Source organism: Agelaius tricolor, unplaced genomic scaffold, assembly GCF_023055355.1.
Source record: "Agelaius tricolor isolate 1412-34295 unplaced genomic scaffold, bAgeTri1.0.p SCAF_173, whole genome shotgun sequence".
Lineage (NCBI taxonomy): Eukaryota > Metazoa > Chordata > Aves > Passeriformes > Icteridae > Agelaius > Agelaius tricolor.
In genome coordinates, this window is record NW_027269433.1 from 23726 (window position 1) to 51651 (window position 27926).

General features: G+C 41.3%; 1 protein-coding gene across 1 annotated transcript in view; it reads left to right on the top strand.

The window, feature by feature from the left end:
• RNF31 (ring finger protein 31) overlaps positions 1 to 27926 on the top strand; it is a 61637-nt gene that overhangs the window by 12265 nt on the left and 21446 nt on the right. Inside the window, exons 5-16 of the mRNA XM_071420921.1 lie at positions 3296 to 3451; positions 4880 to 4933; positions 7326 to 7377; positions 11546 to 11664; positions 13881 to 14459; positions 17258 to 17530; positions 19223 to 19405; positions 21960 to 22536; positions 23490 to 23584; positions 25005 to 25451; positions 26365 to 26463; positions 27478 to 27567. Of these exons, the coding sequence (XP_071277022.1) occupies positions 3296 to 3451; positions 4880 to 4933; positions 7326 to 7377; positions 11546 to 11664; positions 13881 to 14459; positions 17258 to 17530; positions 19223 to 19405; positions 21960 to 22536; positions 23490 to 23584; positions 25005 to 25451; positions 26365 to 26463; positions 27478 to 27567 (2724 nt within the window). The remainder of the gene's footprint in view (positions 1 to 3295; positions 3452 to 4879; positions 4934 to 7325; positions 7378 to 11545; positions 11665 to 13880; positions 14460 to 17257; positions 17531 to 19222; positions 19406 to 21959; positions 22537 to 23489; positions 23585 to 25004; positions 25452 to 26364; positions 26464 to 27477; positions 27568 to 27926) is intronic.

Genomic DNA, 27926 nt, shown 5'->3' on the forward strand with positions numbered 1-27926 from the left:
TGATATTTTTACCTCAAAAATTTTATTTTTTTCCCCCAAAAAATTCAAAGTTTTTTCGCCAAAAATTTGATTTTTTTACCCCAAAAATTTTATTTTTTTCCCAAAAAAATCAAAGTTTTTTTGCCAAAAATTCGATATTTTTACCTCAAAAATTTTATTTTTTTCCCCCAAAAAATTCAAAGTTTTTTCGCCAAAAATTTGATTTTTTTACCCCCAAAAAATTTTATTTTTCTCCCCAAAACTCCACTTTAAAACCCTCAAAATTCATCTCAGCAGAGCTGAGAAGATAAAAATTCTGCTTTTCCCCAAATTTCCCTTTTTTCCCCCCAAAAAACCCCATTTTTCAGCATCTTTTTCCCCCAAAAATCCGATTTTTTTTGGTCAAAAAATCAATTTTTTTGAGCCAAATTTCCTTTAGGGACGCCAAAAATAATTTGGAAATTCCAAGCTTTTCTATGAAAAAAAAAATCGAAATTTTAGACCAAAATTTCCCTTTTTTCCCCAAAAAAACCCCCATTTTTCTGCATTTTTTGCCCCCAAAAATCCGATTTTTTTTTGCCAAAAAATCAATTTTTTTTTGCCAAAAATTCGATATTTTTACCCCAAAAATTTTATTTTTTTCCCCCAAAAAATTCAAAGTTTTTTTGCCAAAAATTCGATTTTTTTTACCCCAAAAATTTTATTTTTTTCCCCCAAAAAATTCAAAGTTTTTTTGCCAAAAATTCGATTTTTTTACCCCAAAAATTCCTTTTTTCCTTAAAAAAAAAATTCAAATTTTTGACCAAAATCTCCGGTTTTTTTTGGCGAAAAAATTCAGGTTTTGTCCCCATCAAATGTCTCAAAAATTAATTAAGAATCCCAGAATTTTTCTTGGAATCCTAAAATTCCTTTTTTTCCCAAAATTTTCCTTTTTCTCCCCAAAAATTCCCTTTTTTTCTCTCTAAAAATTCCCATTAAAAAAAAATTAAAAATTTTAAAAAATTTCAAAAAATATTAAAAATATTAAAAATTTAAGTTTCAAATTTAAAATTTAAATTTAAAAATTTAAAAATTATAAAATATTTTTAAAAATTTAAAAAATTAAAAAATTAAGAATTTAAAAATTTAAATATTTAAAAACTAAAATTTAAATTTGAAAATTTAAAAATTTAAGAATTTAAAAATTTAAAAATTTTAAAAAATTTTAAAAAATCAAAAAAAAAATTAAAAATTTAAACATTAAAAATTAAAATTTAAATTTTAAAATTTTAAAATTTAAAAATTTAAAAATTTAAAAATTTAAAAAATTAAAAATCAAAAAAATTAACAATTTAAAAACTAAAATTTAAAGTTTAAATTTAAAAATTTAAAAATTTTAAATTTTTAAAAAGCTTAAAAAATTTGAAAAATAAAAAAAATTAAAAATTTAAAAATTAAAAATTAAAATTTAAATTTAAAAATTTAAAAATTTAAAAATTTTAAAAAATGAAAAAAAATTAAAAAATGCAAAATTAAAAAATTTAAAAATTTAAAAACTAGATTTAAAAATTTCAAAATTTTAAAAATTTCAAAATTTTAAAAAATTTTTAAAAAATTTAAAAATGTTTTAAAAATTCCATTTCTCTGTCATTTTTTTGCCAAAAAAATTGAAAATTTCTTGACCCAAATTCCAATTTTCCAACCCCCTCTAAACCTCCTCTCGCTAAGCCACACCCACTCCCTCTAAGCCACGCCCCCTCAAAACCCCGCCCACTCCCTCTAAACCCCACCCACCTCCTATAAGCCCCACCCACTCACCCAAGCCCCGCCCGCATTTGCTAATCCCCACCCACTTCCTCTAAGCCACACCCACTCCTTTTAAACCATCACTTCCTTATTTTAAGCCTCACCCACTTCCTCTAAGCCACACCCACTCCTTTAAAAGCATCACTTCCTCATTTTAAGCCCCGCCCACTCAGAATAAGCCCCACCCACTTCCTCCAAGCCACACCCACTCCTTTTTAAACATCACTTCCTTATTTTAAGCCCTGCCCACTCAGAATAAGCCCCACCCACTTCCTCTAAGCCACACCCACTCCTTTTAAACATCACTTCCTTATTTTAAGCCCCGCCCACTTCCCCCAAGCCCCGCCCACTTCTCACCTCCCATTCCCTCCCAGTACAAACCAGTAACCCCAAATCCCCATTTCCCCCATTTCCAACCCTTTCTCCCCATTTTTCCCCATTTTTTCCCCATTTTTAACCCTTTCTTCACCATTTTTCCCCATTTTTCCCCATTTCCCCCCCTCCCAGTATAAACCAGTAACCCCCAACCCACTCCCAGTATAAACCAGTACAAACCAGTAACTCCAAACCCCCATTCCCCCCATTTTTCCCCATATTTTCCCCATATTTTCCCCATTTTCCCCCATTTTTTCCCCATTTTTCCCCATTTCGCCCCCTCCCAGTCCCTCCCAGTCCAAACCAGTAACCCCCAACCCCAAACCAGTACAAACCAGTACAAACCAGTCCAAACCAGTAACCCCAAATCCCCATTTTTCCCCATATTTCCCTCATTTTTAACCCTTTTTTCCCCGTTTTTTCTCCCTTTCCCCCCTCCCAGTATAAACCAGTAACCCCCAACCCACTCCCAGTATAAACCAGTACAAACCAGTAACTCCAAACCCCCATTCCCCCCATTTTTCCCCATATTTTCCCCCATTTTTCCCCATTTTTCCCCATTTCGCCCCCTCCCAGTCCCTCCCAGTCCAAACCAGTAACCCCCAACCCCAAACCAGTACAAACCAGTATAAACCAGTAACCCCCAACCCACTCCCAGTATAAACCAGTCCAAACCAGTAACCCCAAATCCCCATTTCCCCCATTTCTTCCCCATTTTTTCCCCATTTTTAACCCTTTCTTCACCATTTTTCCCCGCTTTTCCCCATTTCCCCCCCTCCCAGTATAAACCAGTAACCCCCAACCCACTCCCAGTACAAACCAGTACAAACCAGTAACTCCAAACCCCCATTCCCCCCATTTTCCCCCATATTTCCCTCATTTTCCCCCATTTTTTCCCCATTTTTCCCCCTCCCAGTTCCCTCCCAGTCCAAACCAGTAACCCCCAACCCCATCCCAGTCCAAACCAGTCCAAACCAGTATAAACCAGTCCCCCCAAATCCCCATTTTCCCCCATATTTCCCTCATTTTTAACCCTTTTTTCCCCGTTTTTTCCCCATTTTCCCCCCATTTTTCCCCGTTTTTTCCCCCTTTCCCCCCTCCCAGTGCCCTCCCAGTCCAAACCAGTCCAAACCAGTAACTCCCAGTCCCTTTGCAGGGCGGCCGGGCCGTGCTGAAGCTCTTGGGCTACACGGAGGAGTCGGGGGAGGGGCTGAGCTTCCCCCCTCCCCCCCACGGGCCCCACCCCCCCCTGGTGGCCTCGGTCACCGCGGATGTGCTGGTGCTGAGGGCGGAGCTGGACCTGCTCGTACTGGTTTGGACTGGTTTGGACTGGTTTGGACTGGGAGGGGGGGAAATGGGGAAAAAACGGTGAAAAAACGGTGAAAAACGGTGAAAAAATGGTGAAGAAAGGGTTAAAAATGGGGGGAAAATGGGGATAAAGGGTTAAAAATGGGGGAAATGGAGATTTGGGGTTACTGGTTTGTACTGGTTTGTACTGGTTTGTACTGGGAGGGGGTGAAATGGGGAAATAATAGTGAAAAAATGGTGAAAAACAGTGAAGAAAGGGTTAAAAATGGGGGGGAAATGGGGATAAAGGGTTAAAAATGGGGGAAAAATGGGGGGAAATGGGACTTGGGGGTACTGGTCTATACTGGTTTATACTGGGAGGGGGAAAATATGGGGAAAATATGGGGAAGAAAGGGTTAAAAATGGGGGGAAATGGGGAGAAATGGGGAGAAAGGGTTAAAAATGGGGGAAATGGGGATTTGGGGGTACTGGTTTGTACTGGTTTATACTGGGAGGGGGAAAAATGGGGGGAAAATGGGGGAAAATGGGGAAAAACGGTGAAAAAATGGTGAAGAAAGGGTTAAAAATGGGAAAAAATGGGGGGAAATGGGGATAAAGGGTTAAAAATGGGGGAAATGGGGATTTGGGGGTACTGGTTTGTACTGGTTTGTACTGGGAGGGGGCGAAATGGGAAAAAATGGGGAAAAAGGGTGAAAAACGGTGAAAAAATGGTGAAGAAAGGGTTAAAAATGGGGAAGAAAGGGGGAAAATGGGACTTGGGGGTACTGGTTTATACTGGTTTATACTGGGAGTGGGTTGGGGGTTACTGGTTTATACTGGGAGGGGGGGAAATGGGGAAAAACGGGGAAAAATGGTGAAAAAACGGGGAAAAAATGGGGAAAATGGTGAAGAAAGGGTTAAAAATGGGGGAAATAGAGGGAAAAATGAGGATTTGGGGTTACTGGTTTGTACTGGTTTATACTGGGAGGGCACTGGGAGGGCACTGGGAGGGGGGAAAATGGGGGAAATGGGGGATAAAGGGTTAAAAATGGGGGAAATGGGGATTTGGGGTTACTGGTTTGTACTGGTTTGTACTGGGAGTGGGTTGGGGGTTACTGGTTTCGACTGGGAGGGGACTGGGAGGGGGAAAATGGTGGAAAAATGGGGAAAAAATGGGGGAGAAAGGGTTAAAAATGGAGGAAATGGGGATTTGGGGGTACTGGTTTGTACTGGTTTGAACTGGTTTGAACTGGTTTGGGTTTGGGGGTTACTGGTTTGGACTGGGAGGGGACGGGGATGAACTGGGAGGGGTTTGGAGGGACTGGGAGGGAGTGAAAGGGTTAAAAATGGGGGAAATGGGGGAAAATGGGGATGTTTATACTGGTCCATACTGGTCTATACTGGTCCATACTGGTCTATACTGGTTTTTACTGGTTTTTCTCTCCCCCACCAGAACCAACACCCGAACCCCCAGTTCTTCACCCAGATCTTACTGGGAGGGGATGAGGTGAGACTGGTTTGTACTGGTTTATACTGGTTTATACTGGTTTGAACTGGGAGGGGACCAGTTTATATTGGTGTTTACTGGTTTATACTGGGAGGAAATGGGGAGGGCACTGGTTTATACTGGGAGCTTCCCAACTGGTTTGAACTGGTTTATACTGGTTTCTACTGGGAGGAAACTGGGAGGAGACTGCCTTATACTGGTTTGTACTGGTTTATACTGGGAGAACAATGCTTTATACTGGTTTATACTGGTTTATACTGGGAGGGCACTGGTTCATACTGGTTTATACTGGTTTGGCTCTAATGGCTGCAATTCCCTCAGTGACCACTGGGGGCAGCACCACCATAGAAACCCATTAGTGGGAGCTTCCTGGTTTGTACTGGTTTGTACTGGTTTGTACTGGTCTGTACAGGTTTACATTGGTTTCTACTGGTCCATACTGGTCCATACTGGTTTATACTGGTATTTACTGGTGCTTGTCCCCCAATGGCCGCTGGTGTTGGATGCAGTTCCTGTGAGGGCCCAGCTCCTCCCTGCTGGTTTATACTGGTTTATACTGGTCCATACTGGTATTTACTGGTCCATACTGGTCTATACTGGTTTATGCTGGTCTGTACTGGTTTTTATACTGGTCCATACTGGTTTTAACTGGTTTATACTGGTATTTACTGGTGTTTGTCCCCCAATGGCCGCTGGTGTCGGATGCAGTTCCTGTGAGGGCCCAGGCCCTCATGGTTGCTCTGTACTGGTTTATACTGGTCTATACTGGTATTTACTGGTCTGTACTGGTTTTTATACTGGTCCATACTGGTCTATACTGGTTTACACTGGTCCATACTGGTTTGAACTGGTTTATACTGGTATTTACTGGTGCTTGTCCCCCAGTGGCCGCTGGTGTCAGACGCAGTTCCTGTGAGGGCCCAGCTCCTCATGGCTGCTCTATACTGGTGTATACTGGTTTATACTGGTATTTACTGGTCCATACTGGTATTTACTGGTCCCTACTGGTCTATACTGGTTTATGCTGGTCTGTACTGGTTTTTATACTGGTCCATACTGGTTTGAACTGGTTTATACTGGTGTTTACTGGTGCTTGTCCCCCAATGGCCGCTGGTGTCAGATGCAGTTCCTGTGAGGGCCCAGCTCCTCCTGACTGGTTTATACTGGTCCATACTGGTCTATACTGGTTTATACTGGTATTTACTGGTTTGAACTGGTTTATACTGGTATTTACTGGTGCTTGTCCCCCAATGGCCGCTGGTGTCGGATGCAGTTCCTGTGAGGGCCCAGCTCCTCCTGACTGGTTTATACTGGTCCATACTGGCTTATACTGGTTTAAACTGGTCTATAATGGTCTATACTGGTCTAAACTGGTCCATACTGGTTTTTCTACTGGTCCATACTGGTTTGAACTGGTTTATACTGGTATTTACTGGTGCTTGTCCCCCAATGAGCCACTGATGTTGGATGCAGTTCCTGTGAGGGCCCAGCCCCTCATGGCTGATCTATACTGGTTTATACTGGTTTATGCTGGTCTATAATGGTTTTTACTGGTCTGTACTGGTTTTTATGCTGGTCTAAACTGGACAACACTGTTTTCTACTGGTCCATACTGGTTTGAACTGGTTTATACTGGTATTTACTGGTGTTTGTCCCCCAATGGCCTCTGGTGTTGGATGCAGTTCCTGTGAGGGCCCAGCTCCTCCTGACCGGTTTATACTGGTCCATACTGGTTTAAACTGGTCTATAATGGTTTATGCTGGTCTGTACTGGTTTTTCTACTGGTCCATACTGGTTTTTCTACTGGTCCATACTGGTTTTAAGTGGTTTATACTGGTATTTACTGGTGTTTTCCCCCCAATGGCCGCTGGTGTTGGATGCAGTTCCTGTGAGGGCCCAGCCCCTCATGGCTGATCTATACTGGTTTATATTGGTGTTTACTGGTTTATGCTGGTCCATACTGGTTTTTATACTGGTCCATGCTGGTCTGTACTGGTTTGAACTGGTTTATACTGGTATTTACTGGTGTTTGTCCCCCAATGGCCGCTGGTGTCAAATGAAGTTCCTGTGAGGGGCCAGCTCCTCATGGCTGCTCTATACTGATTTAAACTGGTCCATACTGGTTTATGCTGGTCTGTACTGGTTTTTATACTGGTCCATGCTGGTTTTAACTGGTTTATACTGGTATTTACTGGTGTTTGTCCCCCAATGGCTCACTGGTGTTGGATGCAGTTCCTGTGAGGGTCCAGCTCCTCCCTGCTGGTTTCCACTGGTCCATACTGGTTTATACTGGTTTAAACTGGTCCATACTGGTCTAGTACTGGTTTTTATACTGGTCCATACTGGTTTATACTGGTTTATACTGGTATTTACTGGTGTTGTTTGTCCCCAGTGGCCGCTGGCAGCCGATGCAGTTCCTGTGCCTGCCCAGCCCCTCCTGGCCGGTAGGGGGCGCTCTGAGGGGAAAATGGGGGAAATTTGGGGAATTTTGGGAAAATTTTGGGAAAATTTGGGAATTTTTGGGCAATTTTGGGGAATTTTGGGAAAATTTTGGGAAAATTTGGGGCTTTGGGGGGGAAAAATGGGAATTTGGGGAGCAGAATTGGAGAAAAAAATGGGAATTTTTGGGGGAAAAATGGGAATTGCTTGAGAATTTTGGGGGGATTTTGAGGGGAATTTGGGGTGAATTTTTTTAGGGATTTTTGGGGGAAGTTTTTTGGCAAATTTTGGGGAATTTGGGAAAATTTGGGGGATTTTTAGGGAGAATTTTTGTGGAGTTTTGGGGTAATTTTTTAAGGATTTTTTGCTGCATTTCTCAGAAGATTTGGGGAATTTTTGGGGAAATTTGGCAGAATTTGGGGCATTTTGGGGGAGTTTTGGGGGATTTTTAGGGGAATTTTGAGGGATTTTGGGGTAAATTTTTTAGGGAATTTTTGGGGAAAGTTTGGGGGATTTTGTAGAAAATTTGGGGATTTTTGGAGGATTTTGGGGGGGATTTTTTGGGGAAATTTGGCAGAATTTGGGGCATTTTTTTTGGATTTTTAGGGGGAATTTTGATGAGAATTTTTGTGGAATTTTGGGAGATTTTTAATGGAATTTTGGGATGAATTTTTGGGGGGATTTTTGAGGGAATTTTAGGAGAATTTGAGGAATTTTTTGGCAACTTTTGGGGGAATTTGTGGAAATTTTGGGGGAATTTTTGGGATTTTAAGGGGAATTTTGGGGAGAATTTTTGCGGAATTTTGGGGAATTTTTAATGGAATTTTGGGGGATTTTGGGGTAAATTTTTTAGGGAATTTTTGGGGAAAGTTTGGGGGATTTCTCAGAAAATTTTGGGGATTTTTGGGGGAATTTTTGGGAGAATTTGGGGGAATTTTTGGGAATTTTTAGGGGAATTTTGGGAGAATTTTTGCGGAATTTTGGGGAATTTTTAATGGAATTTTGGGATGAATTTTTTGGGGCATTTTTGAGGGAATTTTAGGAGAATTTGAGGAATTTTTTGGCAACTTTTGGGGGAATTTTTGGGAATTTTGGGGAGAATTTTTGCGGAATTTTGGGGGATTTTTATTGGGATTTTTGGGAGGATTTTGGGGTAAATTTTTGGGGATATTTGGGGGGGATTTGGGGGAGATTTTTAGGGAAATTTTTGGGGAGGTTTGGGGCAATTTTGGGGGGAATTTTTGGGTTTTTGGGAAAATTTGGGGAATTTTGGGGGAAATTTTAGGGGGAATTTTCAGATTTTTCTGGGGAATTTTGGGGGGAATTTTTTAGGGAATATTTGGGGTGGAAATTTGGGGAAATTTTTTTGAATTTGGGATGAATTTAGGGAAGTTTTTAGGAAATTTTGGGGGTTTGGAGGAAATTGGGGAATTTGAGGGATTTGGGGATTTTTGGGTTGATTTTAGAGGAATTTTGGGGGAATTTGGGGTGAATTTTGTAAGGAATTTTTGGGGTGATTTGGAGAATTTTTGAGGGGATTTTGGGGGGAAAATGGGGAAATTGTTGGGAAAAATGGAAAATTTTGAGGAAAAAATGGGAAATTTGAGGTAAAAATTGAATTTTGGGAGGAAAAAATGGGAATTTCTTTGGGGGAAAATGGAATTTTGGGAAGAAAAACGGAAAATTTTGGAGGAAAATGTGAAATTTTTTTGGAAAATGGAATTTTGGGGGCAGAAAACCACAAATTTTGTGTGGAAAAAAATGGGAATTTTGTGGGAAAAACTTGGAATTTTGGATGGAAAATTGAAAAATTCTTGGGAAAAAATGGGAAATTTGAGGTAAAAATTGAATTTTGGGAGGAAAAGTGGAAAATTTTTAGGGATAATGGAAATTTTGGGGAGGAAAATGCGAAATTTTTGGGGAGGAAAATGGGATTTTTGGGGGCAGAAAAACGCAAATTTTGGGTGGCCAAAAATGGGAATTTTGTGGGAAAAACTTGGGATTTTGGGTGGAAAATGGGGAAATTAGTGGGGGAAAATGGGAAATTTTGAGGAAAAAAATGGAAATTTGGGGAAAAAATTGAATTTTGGGAGGAAAAGTTGGATTTTTTTGGGAGGATAATGGGAATTTTGTGGGGAAAAATGGAAAATTTTGGAGGAAAATGGGATTTTTTGGGGGCAGAAAAATGCAAATTTTGGGCGGCCAAAAAATGGGAATTTTGTGGGAAAAACTTGGAATTTTGGGTGGAAAATGGGGAAATTATGGGGAAAAATGGGAAATTTGAGGTAAAAATTGAATTTTGGGAGAAAAAAATGGGAATTTCTTGGAGGGAAAATGGGATTTTGGGGGCAGAAAAATGCAAATTTTTTGTGGAAAAAATGGGAATTTTGTGGGAAAAACTTGGGATTTTGGGTGGAAAATTGGGGAATTTTTGGTGGAAAATGGGAAATTGTTGGGAAAAATGGGAAATTTGGGCTAAAAACTTGAATTTTGGGAGAAAAAAATGGGAATTTTTTTGGAAAAAATGGAATTTTGGTGGCAGAAAAATGCAAATTTTGGGTGGAAAAAAATGGGAATTTTGTGGGAAAAATTGGGATTTTGGGTGGAAAATGGGGAAATTTGTGGGAAAAATGGAAAATTTTGGAGGAAAATATGAAATTTTGGTGGAAAATGTGAAATTTTTGGGGGGAAAATGGAATTTTGGAGGCAGAAAAATGCAAATTTTTTGTGGAAAAAATGGGAATTGTGTGGGAAAAACTTCGAATTTTGGGTGGAAAATTGAAAAATTCTTGGGAAATTTGGGGTAAAAATTGAATTTTGGGAGATAAAAATGGGAATTTTTGGGAGAAAAACGCAAATTTTGGGTGGACAAAAATGGGAATTTTGGGGTAAAAACTTGGGATTTTGGGTGGAAAATGGTGAAATTCTTGGGAAAAATGGAAAATTTTGGGGGGAAAATGGGATTTTTTTATGGGAAAATTAGAATTTTGGAGGCAGAAAAATGGAAATTTTGTGGGAAAAACTTGGAATTTTAGGTGGAAAATTGGGGAATTTTGGGTGGAAAATGGGAAAATTGTTGGTAAAAAGGGGAAATTTGGGGTAAAATTTGAATTTTGGGAGAAAAAAATGGGAATTTCTTGGGGGAAAATGGGATTTTGGGGGCAGAAAAATGCAAATTTTGGGCGGCCAAAAAATGGGAATTTTGTGGGAAAAACTTGGAATTTTGGGTGGAAAATGGTGAAATTCTTGGGAAAAATGGGAAATTTGGGGTAAAAATTGAAAATTTTGGAGGAAAAAAAAGGGAATTTTGGGGAGAAAAATGCAAATTTTGGGTGGCCAAAAAATGGGAATTTTGGGGTAAAACTTGGGATTTTGGGTGGAAAATGGGGAAATTGTTGTGAAAAATGAGAAATTTGAGGAAAAAATGGGAAATTTGAGGTAAAAACTTGAATTTTGGGTGGAAAAGTGGGAATTTTTTTAGGGATATTGGGAATTTTGTGAGGAAAACTGGAAAATTTTGGGGGGGAAAATGGGATTTTGGGGGCAGAAAAATGTAAATTTTGGATGGACAAAAATGGGAATTTTGGGGTAAAAATTGGGATTTTGGGTGGAAAATGGGGAAATTGTTGGGAAAAATGGGAATTTTCAGGAAAAAAATGGGAAATTTGGGGTAAAAATTGAATTTTGGGAGAAAAAAATGGGAATTTTATGGGGGAAAATGGAATTTTGGGGGCAGAAAAATGGAAAATTTTGTGTGGAAAAAAATGGGAATTTTGTGGGGAAAACTTGGGATTTTGGGTGGAAAATGGGGAAATTATTGGGGAAAAATGGGAAATTTGGGGTAAAAATTTAATTTTGGGGGGATAGTGGGAATTTTTGGGGCAGAAAAACGCAAATTTTGGGTGGCCAAAAAATGGGAATTTTGTGGGAAAAACTTGGAATTTTGGGTGGAAAATTGAAAAATTCTTGGGAAATTTGGGGTAAAAATTGAATTTTGGGAGAAAAAAATGGGAATTTTTTTGGAAAAAATGGAATTTTGGGGGCAGAAAAATGCAAATTTTGTGGAAAAAAATGGGAATTTTGTGGGAAAAAAAAAAGGGATTTTGGGGTGGAAAATTGGGGATTTTGGGGTGGAAAATGTGAATTTTGGTTTTTTTTGGGTTTTTTTTTCAGATGAGCTGAGGGTGGGGGAGGGGCAGGGCTGGGAGTGCCGCAGCTGCACCTTCAGGAACCCCTCCCCCACCGTCCTGTGCCAGGTGTGCGAGAGACCCCGGCTGGCACGGAGACCCCGGGTGAGAATTGGGCTGAAAAACGGGAAATTTGGGCAAAAATCGGCAGTTTGGGGAGAAAAAATAATATTTTAGGGGAAAAAAACGGGATTTTTGAAAAAAAATTTGAAGTTTTTACTCCAAAAAATGAAGGTTTTAGAGCAGAAAATGTGATTTTTGTGTTTAAAAATTGGGAGATTTTGTATTAAAAATTGGGAGTTTTATACAAAAAAAAAAAGGGAATTTTTATATTAAAAATTGGGGGATTTTTGTATTAAAAATTGGGAGATTTTGTAGAAAAAAAAAGGGAATTTTTATATTAAAAATTGGGAGATTTTATACAAAAAAATAAGGGAATTTTAGTATTAAAAATTGGGAGATTTTATACAAAAATAAGGGGAAATTTTTGTATTAAAAATTGGGAGATTTTGTATTAAAAATTGGGAGTTTTATACAAAAAAAAGGGAATTTTTGTATTAAAAATTGGGAGATTTTGCCGAAAAAAATAAGGGAATTTTAGTATTAAAAAATGGGAGATTTTGTATTAAAAATTGGGAGATTTTGTACAAAAAAAAAAGAGAATTTTTGTATTAAAAATGGGGAGATTTTGTAGAAAAAAAGGGGAAATTTTGTATTAAAAATTGGGATATTTTATGAAAAAATAAAGGGAATTTTTGTATTAAAATTGGGAGATTTTATAGAAAAATAAAGGGAATTTTTGTATTAAAAATTGAGAGATTTTGTAGAAAAATAAGGGGAAAATTTTGTATTAAAAATTGGGAGATTTTGAAGAAAAAAAATGGGAATTTTTGTATTAAAAATTGGGAGATTTTGTATTAAAAATTGGGAGATTTTGTACAATAAAAAAATGAATTTTTGTATTAAAAATTGGGAGATTTTGGAGAAAAATAAAGGGAATTTTTGTATTAAAATTGGGCGATTTTGTATTAAAAATGGGGAATTTTAGTATTAAAAATTGGGAGATTTTGTACAAAAAAATTGAATTTTTGTATTAAAAATTGGGAGGTTTTATAGAAAAAAAAGGAACTTTTGTATTAAAAATTGGGAGATTTTGTATTAAAAATTGGGAGATTTTGGACCAAAAAAAAGGGAATTTTTGTATTAAAAATTGGGAGATTTTGTACAGAAAATTAATTTTAAAAAATGGATTTTTTAGGGAAAAATTGGGAGTGTTTTTGTTTAGAAAAAAATAGGGGTTGGAAAAGAAACAATGAAAATTTTAAGGGAAAAATTAAAATGAAATAGGAAAAAAATTATTTTGGGGTAAAAAATGGAATTTTTTAACAAAAATGGGGATTCTGAAAGGAGGAAATTGGTTTTTTTTGAGGAAAATATTGAGATTTTATTTTTAGAGAAAGGAAATGGGATTTTAAGCAGGAAAAATGGAATTTTTCGGAGAAAAAATCAAATTTTTAGGGGGAAAATTGGCAATTTTGGACAATAATGGCAATGGTGGTGGAAAAAATTGGAATTTTTGAAATGAGGAAAATTTCAAAATTTAAATTTCAATATTTAAATTTCAAAATTTAAAGGGATTTTTAAAGGGTAAAAATGGGAATTTTGGTGGAAAATTGGAATTTTAGGGGGGAAAAATGGGAAGTTTGGAATAAAGAAAGGAAAAGATGGGAGTTTTGGGTTAAAAATGGAAATTTTAGTAAAAAAATAAAAATTTTTGGGAAAATACTTGGAATTTTCAGAGAAGAAATGGGAATATTGGGGAAAAAATTAAATGAAAAATAATCAGATTTTTTGGTACAAAAATTAAAAATTTGGGGGGAAAATTGGAATATTAAATTTTAATGGGATATTTTGGGGGAAAGATGGGGGAATTAGGAAAAAATTGGAATTTTTATGGGAAAATTCATGATTTTTGAAAGGGAAAAGGAATTTTTTGACAAAAATTGGAATTTTAGGGAGTTTTTTTTAAAAAATGGGAAATTTGGGCAAAGAAAATTAAGAATTATAAATGAAAAAATAAAATTTATGACTAAAAAATTATTTTTTGGGGGGAAAAGAAGGAATTTTTGGTAAAAAAAGGGAAATTTTGATGTAAAAATTAAATTTTGGGCCAAAAAATTGAATTATTTGTGGTAAGAAGCGAATTATGGGAAAAAAGTGAAAATTTTTAGTTAAAAAAGAGAAATTTTTGGTTAAAAATGGAATTTTAGAGATAAAATTTTGTGAATTTTGGGTAAAATTTGTGAATTTCTGTTCCTCAGCCAAGCCCCGCCCCCTCCCAGCTCTGGCCCTGCCCCCGCTGCACCTTCCTGAACCGAGGCCACGCCCCCAGCTGTGAAATGTGCGGCGCTGACCACGCCCCCTTGAGTGACATCACATCCGGTGTGACCACGCCCACTCCCGGTGATGTTTCTGCCACTTCCGGGTTTGGGCCTCTCACTTCCGGTTCCCGCTCAGACTCTTCTGGTGGAACTACAACTTCCGGTGTGGGCAAAACAACTTCCGGGTCTGACCCCGCCTCTTCTGGTATTGGGAAAGTCACTTCCGCGTCTGCCAATGGCACTTCCGGTATCGGGGAATCAACTTCCGGTGTCGAAAATGTGACTTCTGGTCTTGCCAAACCCACTTCCGGTGCTGAGAAAACCACTTCCGGCGCGGGAAATTCCACTTCCGGGAGCAAAAATGACACTTCCGGCGTTGAAATATCTTCTGGTAATGATGGAAATGGCACTTCCGGTTCTGCTGAGGGCACTTCCGGCGGTGGCCCCGCCCCTTCCCGTGATGCTTTGCGGCAGCGGAAGCTTCTGGAGGACGGGCGGCGCCTGGTGGAGCTTGTCAGGGTGAGGGGAGAAATTTGGGCAAAAATTCGGGGATTTTTGATAAAATTTGGGGATTTTTGGGAATTTTGGGATGTTTGATACAATTTGGGAAAAAATTCTGGGAAATTTTGCGAATTTAAAGGGAATTCAATGAACATTTTAAGGGATTTTTGGGAATTTTTCAAAATTTGGAAAATTTTTCGAAATATGGGAATTTTTTAAAATTTCAAATTTTTCAAGATTTTTTGGGAATTTTGGTGATTTTTTTTTAATTTCAGGGAATTTTAGGGATTCTTTCGAATTTTTTAAAATTTTCGGAATTCTTCGGGAATTTTTGTGGAATTTTTGAGCGTTTTGAGGGAATTTTGGCGAAAATTTGGGGAATTTTGGGGAATTTTTGAAATTTTTATGGAATTTTGAGAGGGATTTTCTGGAGGAATTTTGGGAAAAGGGAAATTTTGGAATTTTTGAGACTTTTTAGGTTTTTTAGCAGAATTTCAACAAATTTGGGGAATTTTGGAGCTTTTTTAAAATTTATGGGCAAATTTTGAACAGATTTGAGGGAATTTTGGGGCAAATTTGGAATATTTTGGAAAAAATGGGAATTTTTGGAAATTTTTCAGGGAAATTTTGAAAAATCTGGAAATTTTTGGAGGCTTTAAGGGAATTTTGGGGTAAATTTGGGAAAAAATTGATTAATCCAGAGATTTTCGTAAGAATTATTGTAAATTTGGGATTTTATGTGACAAAAATTGATAAATGTGAGGACTTTGTGAAGTATATTATAAAAAATTGATTAATTTTGAAATTTCTGTAAAAATTTTCGTAAATTTGGGATTTTTTTTGGGAAAAATTGCTAAATTTGAGGGAATTTGTTAAAAATGTGGGGAATTTGGGAAAATTTTTTATAAAAATTCGATTTATTTGGAGATTTTCGTAGAAATTTTTGTAAATTTGCAATTTTTTGTGAAAAAATTGATAAATGTGAGAAAATTGGGAAATTTTTTGTAAAAATTCGATTTTTTTGGAGATTTTCGTAGAAATTTTTGTGAATTTGGAATTTTTTGTGAAAAAATTGGTAAATTTGAGGAAATTTATCAAAAACGTGGGGAATTTGGGAATTTTTTAATGAAAAATTGATTAATTCAAAAATTTTCATAGATTTTTTTCTGTAAATTTGGGATTTTTATGTGACAAAAATTGATAAATGTGAGGGCTTTGTGAAGTATATTATAAAAAATTGATTAATTTTGAAATTTCTGTAAAAATTTTCGTAAATTTGGGATTTTTTTTGGGAAAAATTGCTAAATTTGAGGGAATTTGTTAAAAATGTGAAGAATTTGGGAAATTTTTTGTAAAAAATTGATTAATTCAAAGACTTTCGTAAAAATTTTTGTAAATTTGGGATGTTTTTGGGAAAAAATTGCTAAATTTGAGGGAATTTGGTAAAAAACATGGGGAATTTGGGAATTTTTTAATGAAAAATTGATTAATTCAAAAATTTTCATAGAATTTCTTGTAAATTTGGGATTTTGTGTGAAAAATTTGATAAATGTGAGGAAATTGGGAAATTTTTTATAAAACTTCGATTTATTTGGCGATTTTCATAGAAACTTGTGTAAATTTGGGATTTTTATGTGACAAAAATTGATAAATCTGAGGAAATTGGGAAGTATATTATAAAAAATTGATTAATTTTGAAATTTCTGTAAAAATTTTAGTAAATTTGGAATTTTCTTGGGAAAAATTTGATAAATTTGAGGGAATTTGTTAAAAATGTGAAGAATTTGGGAAAATTTTTTATAAAAATTCGATTTATTTGGAGATTTTCCTAGAAATTTTTGTAAATTTGCAATTTTTATGTGACGGAAATTGGGAAATTTTTTCTAAAAATTCGATTTATTTGGAGATTTTCATAGAAATTTTTGCAAATTTGGGATTTTTATGTGACAAAAATTGATAAATGTGAGGACTTTGAGAAGTATTTTATAAAAAATTGATTAATTTTGAAATTTCTGTAAAAATTTTCGTAAATTTGGGATTTTTTTGGGGAAAAATTGCTAAATTTGAGGGAATTTGTTAAAAATGTGGGGAATTTGGGAAAATTTTTTATATAAATTCGATTTATTTGGAGATTTTCGTAGAAATTTTTTGTAAATTTGCAATTTTTATGTGACAAAAATTGATAAATGTGAGGAAATTGGGAAATTTTTTCTAAAAATTCAATTTATTTGGAGATTTTCTTAGAAATTTTTGTGAATTTGCAATTTTTTGTGAAAAAATTGATAAATTTGAGGAAATTTATCAAAAATGTGGGGAATTTGGGAATTTTTTAATGAAAAATTGATTAATTCAAAAATTTTCATAGATTTTTTGTGTAAATTTGGGATTTTTATGTGACAAAAATTGATAAATGTGAGGACTTTGTGAAGTATATTATAAAAAATTGATTAATTTTGAAATTTCTGTAAAAATTTTAGTAAATTTGGGATTTTTTTTGGGAAAAATTTGATAAATTTGAGGAAATTGGTTAAAATTTGGAATTTGGGAAATACCTTGAAAAAATTTTATGAATTTTCAATTTTCGTAGAAATTTTTATGAATTTTCAATTTTTTGTGAAAAAAATTGGTAAATTTGAGGATTTTTTCAACAACTTTGCCAAAATTGAGAATTTTGCTGAAAATTTTGCCTAATTCCGGATTTTTGTGAAAAAATCCCCAAAAATTCGAACATTTTTTGCCAATTTTGAGATTTTTGGGAACAATTTTTTGCCCAATTTTGGGATTTTTCCCGGAATTTTCTCTCCCTTCCTCCCCAGGCCGCCGAATCCCAGGGCCTCCCCCCGGAATCCCTTGGCCCCGCCCCCTTTTCCAACCTTCCGGAAGCTTCCGGGCCCGAGGCCCAAATCCGGCGCTTCCGGAGCCGCCTCAGGGAGGCCCTGAGGGAGCTCCAGGGGGCGGAGCCTGAGGGGAAAGGGGGCGGGGCCTCCCTCGGGCCTTTCTCATTGGCCGAAGCCGCCTGGGCCTGGCTGGAAGGGGAGGGGCAAGCGGAGCGGGCACGGCGCATTCTGATTGGCCGGAGGAAGCAGCAGGTCAGAGGGGGCGGGGCTTCAACCGTGAGGGGAATTGGGGGCGGGGCTTCAACCCTGAGGGGAATTGGGGGCGGGGCTTCAACCGTGAGGGGAATTGGGGGCGGGGCTTGAAGGGGTTTTGGGTTGAAAATGGGGATTTTGGGGAATTGGAGTGGTTCAAACTGGTTCAAACTGGTTCAAACTGGTTTATACTGGTCCATATTAAGGGGATTTTAGGTCAAAATTGGGATTTTATTGGTTTGTACTGGTTTGTACTGGTTTGAACCAAAAAATTGGGATTTTATTGGGTTTTACTGGTTTGTACTGGTCTGTACTGGTTTGTACTGGTCTAGGCAATGCAAGCCAGTCCAAACTGGTCTAAACTGGTTTATACTGGTCCATATTAATTGGATTTTAGGCCAAAAATTGGGATTTTATTGGTTTGTATTGGTTTGTACTGGTTTGTACTGGTTTTAAGCCAAAAAATTGGGATTTTATTGGGTTTATACTGGTTTATACTGGTTTGTACTGGTTTGTACTGGTCTGGAGCAGTTTGAACTGGTCCAAACCAATCCAAACTTGTCCTTACTGGTTTGTACTGGCCCATAATAAGAAATTTTGGTCTAAAATACGGGAATTTTGGGAGTTTTTACTGGTTTATACTGGTTTATACTGGTTTGTACTGGTTCAAACCAGTTTACACTGGTCTATATTGGTCCATACTGGTTTGTACTGGTTTATACCAGTCCGTACTGGTCCATACCGGTTGTTACTGGTTTGTACTGGTCTGTATCCATCCATACTGGTTCATACTGGTCCATACTGGTTTGTACTGGTTTATACTGGTTTGTACTGGGCCATACCAGTCCATACTGGTCTATACTGGTTTGTACTGGTTTATACCAGCCTGTACTGGTCCATACCGGTTGTTACTGGTTTGTACTGGTCCTTACTGGTTCGTACTGGTTTGTACTGGTTTGTACCGGTCCATACTGGTTTATACTGGTTCATACTGGTTTGTACTGGCCCGTACTGGTTTGCACTGGTCCATACCAGTCCATACTGGTTTATACTGGTTTGTACCGGTTTGTACCGGTCCATACCAGTCCATACCGGTCCATACTGGTCCATACTGGTCCATACTGGTCTATACTGGTCCGTACTGGTTTATACTGGCCCATACTGGTCCATACCGGTCCATACTGGTCCATACCGGTCCATACTGGTCCATACTGGTCTGTACCGGTCCATAACGGTCCATACTGGTTTGTACTGGTCCATACTGGTCCGTACTGGTCTGTACTGGTCTGTACTGGTTTGTACTGGTCTGTACTGGTTTGTACTGGTCCATACCAGTCCATACTGGTTTATACTGGTCCGTACTGGTCTGTACCGGTCCATACCCGTCCATACTGGTCTATACTGGTCTGTACTGGTTTATACTGGTCCATACTGGTCCATACTGGTCTATACTGGTCTGTACTGGTTTATACTGGTCCATACTGGTCCATACTGGTCCATACTGGTCTATACTGGTCTGTACTGGTTTATACTGGTCCATACTGGTCCGTACTGGTCTGTACTGGTCTGTACTGGTCCATACTGGTCCGTACTGGTCCATACCGGTCCATACTGGTCTATACTGGTCCATACTGGTCTGTACTGGTCCATACTGGTCCATACTGGTCTATACTGGTCTGTACTGGTTTGCAGCTCCAGCTCCTGGCCAGCCTGGGCTTCCCTGACCCCGCCCCCGCGGGGGCGGCGCTGCGGCGGCACCGGGGCAGCCAATGGGAGGCGCTGGGGGAGCTGCAGCGGCTCAGGCTCCGCCCCTTCCGCTTACGTCATCAGCAGGGGGCGGAGCCTGGCCTGGACTTCAACCAGCCCGACCAGCAGGTGAGCTGGGTTATACTGGGATATACTGGGATATACTGGGAGGGACTGGGAGGGACTGGGAGGGACTGGGAGAGGGTTTAGGGCTTACTGGTTTATACTGGGATGGGGTTTGGGGTTACTGGGATGAACTGGGAGGGACTGGGAAGGGGTTTGGGGGTTACTGGTTTGTACTGGTTTGTACTGGGAGGGACTGGGACGGGGTTTGGGGTTAGTGGGAGTAACTGGGATGGGGTTTTAGACTTACTGGTTTATACTGGTTTGAGGTTTTTCCTTAGTGGTTTCATGTTTTCTTTTACTGGTTTCTACTGGTTTCTACTGGTCTGGTTACTGGGATGAACTGGGACTGGATTTGGGGTTACTGGGAGTCAATTTGGCCTTACTGGGAGTGGACTTGGGCTTACTGGTCCATACTGGTTTTGGGGTTTTCCTTACTGGTTTGGGGGTTTTCGTTACTGGTTTCACATTTTCTCTTACTGGTTTATACTGGTTTCTACTGGTCTGGTAACTGGGATGAACTGGGAGTCAATTTGGGCCTACTGGGAGTGGATTTGGCCTTACTGGGAGTCAATTTGGGCTTACTGGTCCATACTGGTTTTGCAGTTTTTGGTACTGGTTTCACATTTTCTCTTACTGGTTTATACTGGTTCTTACTGGTTTATACTGGTTTGGTTACTGGGGTGAACTGGGATGAACTGGGACTGGATTTGGGCTTACTGGGAGTGAACTTGGGCTTACTGGGAGTCAATCTGGGCTTACTGGTCCATACTGGTTTTGTGTTTCTCCTTACTGGTTTCACTTTTTCTCGTACTGGTTTATACTGGTTTATACTGGTTTATACTGGTCTGGTTACTGGGATGAACTGGGAGTGAATTTGGGGTTACTGGGAGTGGATTTGGACTTACTGGGAGTCAATTTGGGGTTACTGGGAGTGAAGTTGGGCTTACTGGTCCATACTGGTTTTGCAGTTTTTGGTACTGGTTTCACATTTTCTCTTACTGGTTTATACTGGTTCTTACTGGTTTATACTGGTCTGGTTACTGGGATGAACTGGGAGTCAATTTGGGGTTACTGGGAATGAACTTGGGGTTACGGGGAATCAATCTGGGCTTACTGGTCCATACTGGTTTCGTGTTTTTCCTTACTGGTTTGGGGGTTTTTCTTACTGGTTTCACATTTTCTCTAACTGGTTTATACTGGTTTATACTGGTTTGTACTGGTCTGGTTACTGGGATGAACTGGGAGTCAATTTGGGCTTACTGGGAGTCAATTTGGCCTTACTGGGAGTCAATTTGGCCTTACTGGGAGTGAACTTGGGCTTACTGGTCCATACTGGTTTTGGGGTTTTCCTTACTGGTTTGGGGGTTTTCGTTACTGGTTTCACATTTTCTCTTACTGGTTTATACTGGTTTCTACTGGTTTCTACTGGTCTGGTAACTGGGATGAACTGGGAGTCAATTTGGGCCTACTGGGAGTGGATTTGGCCTTACTGGGAGTCAATTTGGGCTTACTGGGAGTCAATTTGGGCTTACTGGTCCATACTGGTTTTGCAGTTTTTGTTACTGGTTTCACATTTTCTCTTACTGGTTTATACTGGTTCTTACTGGTTTATACTGGTTTGGTTACTGGGGTGAACTGGCATGAACTGGGACTGGATTTGGGCTTACTGGGAGTGAACTTGGGCTTACTGGGAGTCAATCTGGGCTTACTGGTCCATACTGGTTTTGTGTTTCTCCTTACTGGTTTCACTTTTTCTCGTACTGGTTTATACTGGTTTATACTGGTTTATACTGGTCTGGTTACTGGGATGAACTGGGAGTGAATTTGGGGTTACTGGGAGTGGATTTGGACTTACTGGGAGTCAATTTGGGGTTACTGGAAGTGAAGTTGGGCTTACTGGTCCATACTGGTTTTGCAGTTTTTGTTACTGGTTTCACATTTTCTCTTACTGGTTTATACTGGTTCTTACTGGTTTATACTGGTCTGGTTACTGGGATGAACTGGGAGTCAATTTGGGGTTACTGGGAATGAACTTGGGGTTACGGGGAATCAATCTGGGCTTACTGGTCCATACTGGTTTCGTGTTTTTCCTTACTGGTTTGGGGGTTTTTCTTACTGGTTTCACATTTTCTCTAACTGGTTTATACTGGTTTATACTGGTTTGTACTGGTCTGGTTACTGGGATGAACTGGGAGTCAATTTGGGGGTACTGGGAGTGGATTTGGGCTTACTGGGAGTCAATTTGGCCTTACTGGGAGTGAACTTGGGCTTACTGGTCCATACTGGTTTTGGGGTTTTCCTTACTGGTTTGGGGGTTTTCGTTACTGGTTTCACATTTTCTCTTACTGGTTTATACTGGTTTATACTGGTTTAGAGTCTGAGGTTGATGGGAGTTACTGGGAATGGATTTGGGCTTACTGGGAGTGCATTTGTGCTTACTGGTCCATACTGGTTTCATGTTTTTCCTTACTGGTTTCTACTGCTCCATACTGGTTTCTACTGCTCCATACTGGTCCATACTGGTCCATACTGGTTTATACTGGTTTCTCTCCCGCAGGCCCTGGTCCGTCACATCCTGGCCGCCTTCCCCGTCGCCAGCTGGGGCCGGGCCCTGCTGGTGGCCACGCTGGGCCGGGAGCTGGGCCTGGGCCACCTGGGGGCTCCCAGTACGGATCCGTTACTGGTGGAACTGGTGGAGGCCGTGGGGGCCTGCCCGGACCGGGCTGCCCTGCGCAGGCGCCTGCGCTGCGAGTGCGCCGTGTGCGGCTGGGGGCTGCCCCGACAGAGCGTGAGTACTGGTTTGTACTGGTTTGTACTGGTTTGGAATGGGTTGGAATGGTTTGGAGTGGGTTATACTGGTTTGGACTGGTTTGGACTGGTTTGGACTGGTTTGGACTGGTTTGGACTGGTTTGGTGCCTGCGCTGCGAGTGCGCGGTCTGCGGCTGGGGGCTGCCCCGACAGAGCGTGAGTACTGGGGGAGACTGGTTTGGACTGGTTTGGACTGGTTTATACTGGTTTGGACTGGTTTGGGGTGGTTTGGAATGGTTTATACTGGGTTATACTGGTTTGGACTGGTTTGGTGCCTGCGCTGCGAGTGCGCGGTGTGCGGATGGGGGCTGCCCCGGCAGAGTGTGAGTACTGGTTTATACTGGTTTGTACTGGGATATACTGGTTTGGGGTGGTTTGGACTGGGTTATACTGGGTTATACTGGGTTATACTGGTTTGGCGCCTGCGCTGCGAGTGCGCGGTGTGCGGATGGGGGCTGCCCCGACAGAGCGTGAGTACTGGGGTATACTGGGATATACCGGTTTGGACTGGGTTATACTGGTCTGGAATGGTTTGGAGTGGGTTGGACTGGGTTATACTGGGTTATACTGGTTTGGACTGGTTTCGAGTGGTTTATACTGGTTTCGACTGGGTTGGAATGGTTTGGAATGGTTTACACTGGTTTGGAATGGTTTATACTGGGTTATAGTGGGTTGGACTGGGTTGGACTGGGTTATACTGGTTTATACTGGGTTAAACTGGTTTGGAATGGTTTGGAATGGTTTGGAATGGTTTGGACTGGTTTGGAATGGTTTAGACTGGGTTATACTGGTTTATATTGTTTTGGACTGGTTTGTACTGGTTTTGAATGGTTTCGAGTGGTTTGGAATGGTTTGGAGTGGTTGGGACTGGTTTGGACTGGGTTATACTGGTTTAGACTGGGTTATACTGGTTTGGACTGGGTTCGACTGGGTTATACTGGTTTGGACTGGTTTGTACTGATTGGGACTGGTTTCGACTGGTTTATACTGCTTTGGACTGGGCTGGACTGGTTTGGAATGGTTTGGAGTGGTGTATACTGGGTTATACTGGTTTGGAATGGGTTGGACTGGTTTGGATTGGTTTGGAGTGGTTTGGACTGGTTTGGAGTGGGTTATACTGGTTTGGACTGGTTTGTACTGGTTTGTGGGTACTGGGATTCACTGGGGGCTCACTGGGATGAACTGGGAGTGGGTTTGGGGTTACTGGGATGAACTGGGATGAACTGGGAGCTACTGGTTTATACTGGTTTGGCGCTTTAATGGCTGCAATTCCCTCAGTGACCACTGGGGGCAGCACCACCATTAACCCCAATGGAGCTGGGCTCAAACCGGGGTCAAACCAGTACAAACCAGTTGCGTACTGGTTCTTACTGGTTTGTACTGGTGCAGATGCAGTGGCTGCTGGGCTGCTCGTGCCCCCTGTGCCCTGAGTGCTTCCACTGCACTGGGGGGGTGGGATCTGCTTACTGGGATGAACTGGGATGAACTGGGATGAACTGGTTTGGGGGCTGGGTGTACTGGGCGTTACTGGTTTGGGGGTTGGCCTTACTGGGATAAACTGGGATGAACTGGGAGTGGCATTTGGGGTTACTGGGATGAACTGGGATGAACTGGGAGTGGATTTGGGGTTACTGGGATGAACTGGGAACTCATTTTCCCTTACTGGTTTATACTGGTTTGGCGCTTTAATGGCTGCAATTCCCTCAGTGACCACTGGGGGCAGCACCACCATAGAAACCCATTAGTGGGAGCTTCCTGGTTTGTACTGGTTTGTACTGATTTGTACTGGTTTGTACTGGTTTGTGGGTACTGGGGCTCACTGGGGGCTTACTGGGATGAACTGGGAGTGGGTTTGGGGTTACTGGGATGAACTGGTTTATACTGGTTTGGTGCTGTAATGGCTGCAATTCCCTCAGTGACCACTGGGGGCAGCACCACCATTAACCCCAATGGAGCTGGGCTCAAACTGGGATCAAACCAGTTCCATACTGGTTCTTACTGGTTTGTACTGGTGCAGATGCAGTGGCTGCCGGGCTGCTCGTGCCCCCTGTGCCCCGAGGGCTTCCACTGCACTGGGGGGGTGGGATCTGCTTACTGGGATGAACTGGGATGAACTGGTTTATACTGGTTTGGCGGCTGGGTGGACTGGGAGTTACTGGTTTGGGGGTTGGCCTTACTGGGATGAACTGGGAGTGGCATTTGGGGTTACTGGGATGAACTGGGAGTGGCATTTGGGGTTACTGGGATGAACTGGGAACTCATTTTCCCTTACTGGTTTATACTGGTTTGGCACTTTAATGGCTGCAATTCCCTCAGTGACCACTGGGGGCAGCAGCACCATAGAAACCCATTAGTGGGAGCTTCCTGGTTTGTACTGGTTTGTACTGGTTTGTACTGGTTTGTACTGGTTTGTGGGTACTGGGACTCACTGGGGGCTTACTAGGGGTTTACTGGGATGAACTGGGAATGGGTTTGGGGTTACTGGGATGAACTGGGAGCTACTGGTTTATACTGGTTTGGCATTTCAATGGCTGCAATTCCATCAATGACCACTGGGGGCAGCACCACCATAGAAACCAATTAGTGGGAGCTTCCTGGTTTGTACTGGTTTGTACTGGTTTGTACTGGTTTGTGGGTACTGGGACTCACTGGGGGCTTACTGGGATGAACTGGGAGTGGGTTTGGGCTTACTGGGATGAACTGGGAGCTACTGGTTTATACTGGTTTGGCATTTTAATGGCTGCAATTCCCTCAGTGACCACTGGGGGCAGCAGCACCATACAAACCAATTAGTGGGAGCTTCCTGGTTTGTACTGGTTTGTACTGGTTTGTACTGGTTTGTGGGTACTGGGGGCTTACTGGGGGCTTACTGGGATGAACTGGGAGTGGGTTTGGGCTTACTGGGATGAACTGGGACAAACTGGTTTATACTGGTTTGGCATTTCAATGGCTGCAATTCCCTCAGTGACCACTGGGGGCAGCACCACCATTAACCCCAATGGCGCTGGGCTCAAACTGGGACCAAACCAGTTCCATACTGGTTCTTACTGGTTTGTACTGGTGCAGATGCAGTGGCTGCCGGGCTGCTCGTGCCCCCTGTGCCCCGAGTGCTTCCGGCTCCATTTCACGGTGGGGCTGAGGGAGAGGGGGGTGGGGGCCCTGGGCTGCCCCAGCTGCGGCCGCCCCGACCTGCGCGACGACGCCCAGCGCCTCTGGTACTGGTCCACGCTGGAGCCCGCGGTACTGGTTTATACTGGTTTATACTGGTTTCTACTGGGAGGGCACCGGGGAGGGCTCGGGGGGCGCCGGGGTGAAATTTCGAAGGGTTTGGTGGGAGTTAAGGGGTTAAAAATGGGGGGAAATGGGGAAAATGGGGATTTGGGGTTACTGGTTTGTACTGGTTTATACTGGTTTATACTGGGAGGGGACTGGGGGGTTACTGGGAGGGGACTGGGATGCATTGGGATGGGACTGGGATGCACTGGGAGGGAGTTAAAGGGTTAAAAATGGGGAAAAAGGGGAAAAATGGGGGACAATAGAGATTTGGGGTTACTGGTTTGTACTGGTTTATACTGGGAGGGGACTGGGGGTTACTGGTTTGTACTGGTTTATACTGGGAGGGCACCGGGGAGGGCTCGGGGGGCGCCGGGGTGAAATTTCGAAGGGTTTGGTGGGAGTTAAGGGGTTAAAAATGGGGGAAAAATGGGGGGAAATGGGGGAAAATGGGGATTTGGGGTTACTGGTTTGTACTGGTTTGGAACTGGGAGGGGACTGGGGATTACTGGTTTATACTGGGAGGGGGTTGAAGGGTTACTGGTTTATACTGGGAGGGGTCTGGGGCTACTGAGCGGAATTTGGAGGGAGTTAAAGGGTTAAAAATGGGCAAAAAATGGGCAAAAATGGGGATTTGGGGTTACTGGTTTGTACTGGTTTATACTGGTTTGGAACTGGGGGTTACTGGTTTATACTGGGAGGGGACTGGGACAAACTGGGAGGGGTTTGGGGGCACTGGGAGGGAGTTAAAGGGTTAAAAATGGGGGAAAATGGGAATTTTCTTGTACTGGTTTATACTGGGAGCCCATACTGGTTTATACTGGTTTATACTGGTTCGTACTGGTTTATACTGGTTTATACTGGTTTATACTGGGAGCAGCTGCGGCGCTGCCTGGACCCCGACACCTTCGGCCTCGTGACCCGGAAGTTGACGGAGCTGGAGCTGCTGAGGGACCCCCAGTTCCTGTGGTGCCCCCATGTACTGGTTTATACTGGTTTATACTGGTTTATACTGGTTTATACTGGTTTATAGTGGTTTGGGGTCCAGGGTTACTGGGGGGTTACTGGTTTGTACTGGGATGGAACTGGGAGGGACTGGGAGGGGTCTGGGAGGGGTCTGGGAGGGGTTTTGGCCTTACTGGTTTATACTGGTTTATACTGGTTTATACTGGTTTATACTGGTTTGGGTTTTTTCCCTTACTGGTTTATACTGGTTTGGTCCTGGGACTTACTGGTTTGAACTGGGAGTGGTTTTGGCCTTACTGGTTTATACTGGGATGAACTGGGAAGGGGTTTGGGGTTACTGGGATGAACTGGGGGGGTTGATTTGGCCTTACTGGTTTATACTGGTTTATACTGGTTTGGTCCTTGGGGGTTACTGGTTTATACTGGGATGAACTGGGAGGGGATTTGGGGTTACTGGTTTATACTGGGATGAACTGGGAAGGGATTTGGGGTTACTGGGATGAACTGGTTTATACTGGTTTATACTGGTGTTACTGGTCTATACTGGTTTATACTGGTTTTTATTGGTTTATACTGGTTTATACTGGTCTATACTGGTTTATACTGGTCTATACTGGTATTACTGGTTTATACTGGTTTTTTACTGGTCTATACTGGTTTTTTACTGGTCTATACTGGTCTATACTGGTTTTTACTGGTTTATACTGGTTTTTATTGGTTTATACTGGTCTATACTGGTCTATACTGGTTTATACTGGTCTATACTGGTCTATACTGGTTTATACTGGTATTACTGGTCTATACTGGTCTATACTGGTTTATACTGGTCTATACTGGTTTTTACTGGTTTATACTGGTCTATACTGGTCTATACTGGTTTATACTGGTCTATACTGGTCTATACTGGTTTATACTGGTCTATACTGGTCTATACTGGTCTCTACTGGTTTCCTCCCCCTCAGGGGCTGTTGCTGGTTTGAACTGGGAGCCTCCCAGTATAAACCAGTAAGTCCCAGTTTGCTCCCAGTGCTCCTTCGGGTTCATCTTCGAGGCCGAGCGGGGCCCGGCCCAGTGCCCCCAGTGCCGCCAGTGCTGCTGCCCCCGCTGCCAGCTGCCGGTACTGGTTCATACTGGTTTATACTGGTTTATACTGGGTTGGGGGCTGGGGGTACTGGTTTGGACTGGGAGGGGACTGGGATGAACTGGGAGGGGATTAAAGGGTTAAAAATGGGGAAAGAATGGGGAAAAATTGGGATTTTTTGTTATACTGGTTTATACTGGTTTGGACTGGTGTGTACTGGTTTGCACTGGTTTAGACTGGTTTGCACTGGTTTAGACTGGGTTGGGGTCTGGGGTTACTGGTTTGTACTGGGATGAACTGGTTTGTACTGGGATGAACTGGGAGGGAGTTAAAGGGTTAAAAATGGGGAAAAAATGGGGAAAATTGGGATTTTGTTTATACTGGTTTATACTGGT